Source organism: Piliocolobus tephrosceles, chromosome 2 (genome assembly GCF_002776525.5).
Source record: "Piliocolobus tephrosceles isolate RC106 chromosome 2, ASM277652v3, whole genome shotgun sequence".
NCBI lineage: Eukaryota > Metazoa > Chordata > Mammalia > Primates > Cercopithecidae > Piliocolobus > Piliocolobus tephrosceles.
In genome coordinates, this window is record NC_045435.1 from 130,671,664 (window position 1) to 130,680,322 (window position 8,659).

General features: G+C 39.8%; 1 protein-coding gene across 1 annotated transcript in view; it reads left to right on the forward strand.

Annotated features, from left to right (window-relative positions):
* Window positions 1-8,659, forward strand: part of MED12L (mediator complex subunit 12L) — a 345,920-nt gene that overhangs the window by 315,472 nt on the left and 21,789 nt on the right. Inside the window, exons 39-41 of the mRNA XM_023232117.2 lie at window positions 2,891-2,980; window positions 4,920-5,149; window positions 6,789-6,945. Coding sequence (XP_023087885.1) covers window positions 2,891-2,980; window positions 4,920-5,149; window positions 6,789-6,945 — 477 coding nt within the window. The remainder of the gene's footprint in view (window positions 1-2,890; window positions 2,981-4,919; window positions 5,150-6,788; window positions 6,946-8,659) is intronic.

An 8,659-nucleotide genomic window follows, 5' to 3' on the forward strand; every position in this document is an offset into this window, starting at 1 on the left:
CCTTCCTTCCTTCCTTCCTTCCTTCCTTCCTTCCTTCCTTCCTTCCTCCCTCCCTCCCTCCCTCCCTCCCTCCCTCCCTCCCTCCCTCTCTCTCTCTCTCTCTTTCTTTTCTTTTCTTTCTTTCTTTCTTTGTTGTTTTTTGAGATAGGGTCTCACTCTGGTGCCCAGGCTGGAGTGCAGTGGCACAATCTTGGCTCACTGCAACCTGTGCCTCCCAGGCTTAAGCAATCCTCTCACCTCAGGCTTCTGAGTAGCTGAGACTGCAGGCACGTGTCACCATGCCCAGCTAATTTTTTGTATTTTTTGTAGAAATGGCATTTCACCATGTTGCCCAGGCTGTCTCGAACTCCTGGACTCAAGTGATTCACTTGCCTTGGCCTCCCAAAGTGCTGGGATTACAGGCGTGAGCCACTGCACCTGCACGGTTCCTATTTCTTAAATTCCCATCATCTCAACTAATATTTGTAAATAAGAGTATCGTCCAATAGCTCAGATATATAACTTATTAGTATTCTAGTTCCTTCTACCATGTAAATCATAATGTGTTTCATAAAAGTTCTTCAATAAAAGCAAAAGAAGAGCAAAGAGTTAGAAAACATCTGCTTTATGCATCTGCATGCAGCTGTCACATGCAGATCACATCCTGCTTCCTACAAAGCCAAAAGAGGGCACGAGTGTTATAAACTACCTGTCAATCCCTAGATTCTAACTCATATATAAATAGTTGATTTTTCTGTTTTGTAAAAATGAGAATATATGTATATTTGTCTCCACAAAGAAGCACAACAGTATGTCTCAGGGACCTTGTACGATGCTAGTGTCCAGGAGTGGTCTTTAAGGATCCGGTTGATTTAATGATTGCTTGGCATAGTGTTTGGAGGATCAAGAGCCATTTGGATTCTTTGGGAGGAACAGTTTTAGGCTCCTGACAGTCATACTGTCATGATATGGGTTCTCACAGAGGAAGTTTTGGCTATTTTTCTCTAACCCAAGCAAATGGAGATACAGTTGTTTTTAACAGATTAATGAGCTAGAAACTAAGAGTATCTTCATGATAGCCTACTCTGAAAGTAAGATTCTTGTTGAAGCTGTTATGTGTAGATACCCTCAGAGGTATACTCAAAAATTTATGTTTCATTCATGTATAGATAGATAGTCACCTAGAGAGATGCTGAAGTTTCATAAATGGCCCATGACTTTTTGTGGGGATCATAGAAAGGGCTTAACTGTCTCAGGTATGCATTTGGTTTTGGTATCTCATTAATAATTCTTAATAGAGATTGTCCTTTTGGTTTCTCATTAGAATGATTTTACGAGGCTATATACCCTTACAGAATAAGCACCAAATAAGTATTTTCATCCTTAGTGTCACACATGGAGGCATCTCATGATAATGGAAAGAGCCCTAGGCTTTCAAGTCAGACTTCCTGGAGTTTAGATCATGGCACTGCCAGGTCTTGCTGAGCAAGCTTGCTATGTTGCTTAAGCTCTTTGAGCCTGGCTTTTCCTGTCTGAAGAAGATGAGGATGACACTCCTTTCCTATAGGGTTCTTGTGAGAAAATGAGAGTAAGAACCAGAGGCCCAGCCTCTGAAATATGATCTGTTATTAATAATTGTTGGTGTCGCCGGGCGCGGTGGCTCAAGCCTGAAATCCCAGCACTTTGGGAGGCCGAGACGGGCGGATCACGAGGTCAGGAGATCGAGACCATCCTGGCTAACACGGTGAAACCCCGTCTCTACTAAAAATACAAAAAAAAAAACTAGCCGGGCGAGGTGGCGGGCGCCTGTAGTCCCAGCTACTCTGGAGGCTGAGGCAGGAGAATGGCGTAAACCCGGGAGGTGGAGCTTGCAGTGAGCGGAGATCCAGCCACTGCACTCTAGCCCAGGCGACAGAGCAAGACTCCGTCTCAAAAAAAAAAAAAATAATAATAATAATAATAATTGTTGGTGTCCTTCCTCTTAAGCTACATATTTACCCCTTTCTCCCTGCTAGAAATAACTACACTACTTTTCACGCACATTAAAATAGCTTTATGCAACTATAATTTAGCATTTGTTAAAATGAGAATCTCTATTAAAGACAGTAGTAAAATAATCCTATAATAAATCTCTTTCTTTACAGTCAGTCCTGAAAAAAACCAGAGGGGTGGGAAACTAGACTTCTTTTTATGATTATTACTGCAAGCTTCCATGGAGTAACTTCTGCCACCAAAACATAAAACACACTGCTCTTGTGAATATATTTGTTTTCTTATGGCCAAAATATGTATTAGATTAAGATTGGTGAACAGCTGTTAATTGGTTTTATTTTGCATTGTAGTTGGTTAGAATTATATTTGTCATTAACTTACAAAATTTATTGACTGTATGTATTCTCATTGATTTTTAGAGTCATAGGAAGTACTAAATGTATTCCTTGAGTATCTGGCTAAATAGGCAGTTAGTAGGTCACTGTGAAGAAGCTTCATTAAAAAGTCATAAAAATTTTATATGCCGCCATGTGTACCACACATTCTCTTCCCTGTATAGGCACTGGGTGTTGCAGCCCTGTGGTTCCAGATTTCATACTTAATGGGACATTTATACCCTGGCATGTATTGGAAGCCAGCTGACAGCCTCTTTTGCTGAACAGACCATTGATAACTTAGGCTTGTATTTATGTCTTTGTTGTCATTGGGAAAATCTGTAGTCTTCCTTAGAGGGAATAAGTTCAACAGTCTAAACACACATAGGAAATTGATGAGAAATAATATTTAATACATTTTGAAAATCTTTGAGTTCTTTATTCATATAATGAGATTAGATGTGGGTTATTTGAATTATTAACCAGAAGCTCAAATCAAGCCCTTGCTGTTATGATCAAGAGTTTGCTTTGGCTTTGTTTTCCAGGGCCAGCCGGGGGACCAGGCTGCTCTCTTTGCTGCACAAGCACGGCCCTCCCCTCAGCTCCCTCAATATCCAGGGCTGCAGCAAGCACAGGTACCCACATTTGCTTCATAGGTACTGACAGGATTTTCAAAGCTCGTTATTGGAGGTGGGAAATTAAGTAAATAGAATATATCAACTCCCTATGGTCTAGACCTTGATTACTTCTTCTACATATAGATTATAATTGACATTTCAGAAAAGCATTATCAGGCTTGTTGAACAAGTCTTAGGATTGATTAAGGAGCATAAAACATTCTAGAAAATCCTTTAAAACTAAATTCAAACATTTTATTAGTGATGATTGTAGATATTGAAATACTTAACAATCCCAGAGTTACTTCTTTTATATTATAATGTATAATGATGTAATTCAGTTTTGAAGGTGTCATATTTGGGCTTTTCTCAGTAGCTCATGCCTATAATCTGCACTTTGAAAGGCCAAGGTGAGAGGATTGCTTGAGCCCCGGAATTTGAGAGCAGCCTGGGTAACATAGTGAGACCCAGTCTCTACAAAAGAAAATAAAAATTAAAAAATTAGCCAGGCGTGGTGGCATGCATCTATAGTCCCAGTTGCACGGGAGGCTAAAGTGGAGGATTGCTTGAGCCTGGGAGGTTGAGGTTGCAGTGAGCTGTGATCGGACCACTGCACTTAAGCCTTGGGCAACAGAGCAAGACCCTGTCTCAAAAAAATAAATTGAAATTGTCATATTCAAAGATAGCATCAATGAGGAATCATGGTAGAATAAGAAAATAACGGGGCTTGAAATCAGACTTTGGTGTAGTTCCTAGCAGCTTACTAGCTGTGTGACATTGTGTAAGTTACGTACTCTGAGCTTTAGTTTCCTTCTCTCTAAAATAGAGACGAAGGGTGTGAGGATTTAAGACAACCTGTGGAACTAACATAGTGCCTGATACACAATATAATGCAAATCTTGAGCTGCTTTTACTAATAATTTTGTTATTTCTGTATTCGTATACTCTCACCCTATCCCTCTGGGAATCAGGAATGCAGGGATGTTGGCAAGGTTGACAGTTGGGTTGGTAATTCAGTCTCTGTCCACAGCTGAAAGAAAAGCCTACACAGGCTACACAGGCACTGAGTCCTTTAGCCTGGATCCATTCATGCTGCCTGCTAGAAGTGCATTATCCATTCCTCTGTCTTCCAAGTCAGAGGCATTAAACTACCTGAAAATGTAGTGCTTTGAGGATTTGAAGAGCAATGTTGTTCTACCTTAATTAGCATTGTGTTCTATAAATTGTACCTAGTGATTCAAAATAACTTCAGGTTTCTCTTTTCCATAAGGTAACAATATACAAAGAACTAGGTACTTGTATATTAATATTCATTAGGAAAATTAAGTGTTCACATTATTGGTAGAGTGCCAAACTAGGTCCAACCAGTACTGGAGGATAAAGAGCAGTTACCAATTGCACTATTCCTGGCTAAGGTATTAATAGTTTTTTGTTATTGTTTTGGAACTGGTTAGTTACTACACACACATTTGTCAGATCTGGAGAGGTGTAGTCACATATTGGGAAAGTGTATTTCATTATTTTAATTTACATTTGAGCATGGGTAACTTTTCTGACTAATTTTGGAAATGATATTAATGATACTTGGGATCTGTTGAACATTGATGTCATCTGTGCACTGAAGGTATGGATGCTTGCCTGATTATTTCTATACAGAAACGTGCCCTTCTCTAAAAATAAGCAGCTAATCTTAAAAGTCAGTTTAACTAAATGAAGATTCATTTTCTTTTAAGTTGACATTTCTGGTGAATCATTACACTGCCAGATAGTTCTGTGGCTTTTCTGGCCAGATTCCCTACATCCAGGGTAGTCCTCAAATTTTGAGTTAGGAGAACCTTTGAAAACAATGAATTTCAGAGGAGTCCTCATGAGTTTGTTTTTGCCCCATATATCGTAGTGATGGGAAAACTGGGTGATAAATTGGAATATTGACTTCTTCCCTTGTGCCTACCTGCAGACCATGCCCCAGGGCTATACAATGTACGGGACACAGATGCCTTTGCAGCAGACATCGCAGCAGCAGGCTGGCAGTGTGGTCTTGTCTCCCAGCTATAACTCCAGAGCCTATCCGGCCACACATTCCAACCCTGTGCTAATGGAAAGACTCAGACAGATTCAGCAGCAGCCGAGTGGCTATGTTCAGCAGCAGGCCTCGCCGTACCTGCAGCCCCTGACTGGCTCTCAGAGGTGATACATGTAGAAATGATGATGGCAACAATGAACAGTCACATTCTTGGGTTTCTTATGCTTCTTATGGGGCATGGTACTTTATCATTGTTTTTATGAGCTTGCGCATTTGCAAATAATTTGCATTCTGTCATCTCAGTTTTAGTAGTATCTAGATAGAGGTTCAACATAAAGAATGCTCCATCTTGTTCATTTCATTAAAGATCCCTATAGTTTTGACCCATATCTTCCAAGACATGAGTGTAACAATCTTTAAATGATACTATGTTTGCTTCAGTGGTTCTTTTTTTTCCTCTTCTCTTTTAAAACTTCTCTGAACATATCTAACAGAGAAAACTCTTGGTTATTGTTAGGAATGCCTTTCTAGAATTTGTTGATTGGAGCAATAAAATGTATGATTCCAATACTAATTGTGCATAGTGCACATGAGATTTTTGTTATAACTTAGTTTCTACCTTTTCCACCTCAGAGATGTTTGGCAAAACAGCATTATGATAGACTTTTTTCTGTTCTTGTTTAATTAGATCCCTTAGAGCATATAACTGCACTGTCTGTTATAGTAGCTGCCAACCACCTGTGGCTATTTAAATTTAGACTATTTAAAATTAAAAATTTAGTTCCTCAGTTACACTAGTCACATTTCAAGTGTTCATTGGTAGCCAAATGTGGCCAGCAGGACTAGCTTCAATGGTGTGTGAAGTGCACTGTGTTTAGAAGGGCCTGTGTTTAAAAAGGCTTCATGCTTGGTTTAATGCTCTGCAGTTTCTCTGTGGAAATTCTTACTAAGTTTTGATCAGGGAGTCTTGTGTTTTCATTATGCACTGAGACCCCAAAATTGTGTAGTTTGTCCTTGTGGCCAGTCGCTATCTTATTGGACAGCGCGGAGAGAAAACATTGCAGCCATCATTGAAAGTTCTGCTGGATAGTATTGTCTTAGAAGAAGTATCATGTAAAACGTGTCAATTTAGTAGATAGCAGCACAGCTCCCATCTATTATCATCAATGGCTGCATGGTGACTCCAAGTAACCGCTCTTTGGAAAGTTGGCAAGGTTGATGGTAACACATTTGAGAAAATAGATATTTTGCATAATAATTTGGAAAATATGCATTGTATGTACTATTTTTGTAATAAATAGCAGCATAGCATGGCCCACAAACTTGAACTTCAAAGCCCAAAGGTTCTGCGTTCAAATCCCACCTGTGCCATTTGCTTTCTAAGTAGCCTTAATAAGTTACCTCTAGCTCTGTCTTTTCATTTTTAAAGTAGGGATAACAAAACTGCTGACCTTAAAGGGCTCTCTGGTGGGAAGTAAATGAAGTAACACATTTCAGCCCTTTTGTACAGTGCCTGCTTCAAAGTAAATGCTCAATTAATATTCCTCGTTATTAAAAACTATTAAATGTTTAAAAAGTGATTTATTGCATGACTGCAATTTTACTTTAAGTCATGTGCTTGCTGTCCTTTTTCAAGTGGTCACATCTATTATTTTAACCACTGGGCTTTAGTCTATTTGAATTGTGCAAAGGATTATTGAGCACTGATTGTTTCTTGGGTGGTGTATGTAATGTGCTGGTAGCACTGATTAAAAGTTTGACATTATGCTTGGGCCTGAACCAAGTTGCATTATTCTTTGCCAGACTGAACCATCAGGCTCTACAGCAGAGCCCTCTGGTGGGCGGGGGAATTGATGCTGTGCTGACTTCTGCACATCCAAACCTTCCCTCCGTGCCCCTGCCTCAGGATCCCATGAGACCCAGACAGCCGCAAGTTCGACAGCAGCAGAGACTCCTCCAGGTACGGGGCAGGGAGATGAGGGCAATGCCGTCTTCCTTCAGACAGTGCAAATATGCAACAGTCATAAAAAATGAAAAACACTGTAGACATCAGTTGCCAAATTCCAAGGAACCCTGTGTATTTGATGCTAGGAGCTACATTGGTACAATTTACAACTCGGCAAGAATTTTATTTCCTCTGTGTATCTACCAGGTTATGGGCAGAAGAGTACGTTTTGCAGAACATTCTTCCCATTTCACAAAGATATGGGAGGGCAGACGGATGCCTTTTATAGAGTTAGCCTCAGCTTACCCAGCCTCTGTTTAAGTAGGAGCCATGCAAATTTTTTTAAAGTTTCATAAATGTGGAAACAAAAAACTGAGCCATCCAGAGCTTTCATCAGATTCCTAGAGCATTCTGCAATCTAAAAACATTTCTGTAACACCTCTGGTCTGATAAGCCTGTGAAATGGGAGGAATATAGACTGTTTCAAAGGATATTTCATCTTATCTCTGTTAGAATCCAGAGAACTGTCATTCACTTATTTGATGTACATTTTAAGTCACTTAGATAAAGGGTTCTTTCCCTTGATACATTTTTGTTTTTTCTTGAGATGGAGGCTCCCTCTGTTGCCCAGGCTGGAGTGCAGTGTTGCAATCTCGGCTCACTGCAACCTCCGCCTCCTGGGTTCAAGCAATTCTCCTGCCTCAGCCTCCTGAGTAGCTGAGATTACAGGCACTCGCCACCACACCCGGCTAATTTTTTGTGTGTTTTTAGTAGAGACGGGATTTTACCATGTTGGCCAGACTGGTCTCAAACCCCTGACCTCAAGTGATCCGCCCACCTTAGCCTCTCAAAGTGCTGGGATTACAGGCACGAGTCACCACACCCAGCTTCCTTAATACATTCTTGTTTCTGACTTGCTTATTTAAAAACTATAGGCCATTAATGTTGTTTACCTGTGTCATTTGTCTTTAATATTAACAAGCTTGTCCTATATTATTGGATTGGAGATTTCCTAAGGAGACTGTGCAGTGGGCTCTAATCTTATCAGCAGTCCAACTTGAGATATACTCTTATTTTATATACTACTAAGAACAGAACACCAAAAATGAGGAGTCTAGTACAGCTGGAGTGCCCAAGGGCTATACTCTCATCTCAGTATGAGGTCAGTGAGAAGCAAACCTGCCATGCAGAAAGGGACACAAAGGAGCTTGGATGTCTTATCCTTGACACTGGGTAGAGGGGAGAAACAAATATCTCCCCTGAGCATTTGAACCACAAGCTCAGGTGGGTTTGAGTCTGAATTCAGTGTGATCTACAAAATTCTGGTTGGTAGTGCCCAGGTAACAGGCAAAAGCCAACACACCCTCTGGAATTGGGCTTCCCAATTATAAGATGCCATTAGTAGTAAGATGTAGTAAGATGTCATTAGTTCCATCCCAATTTGTGACCTGTTAAAAATGTAAAAAATAAACAAGTTATATCACAAAATTCGTAACACCAATTAGAAGAGTATGGCCTACAGATAGTAGTCTCAATCATTGTATAGATGTTTCCAATGATAAAAGCCCTCTAATCCTGTTTTGTCATGAAAATATTTGTAGCACTTATCTCTTAAATATGTAGAAAGGATTAAATAAGAATATTCAAGTAAACCACTCATTTGATAATTTTACAATTAATGTTATGACTAATATTATTAATATAACTATTAGTACTCACTTTCTTAAAT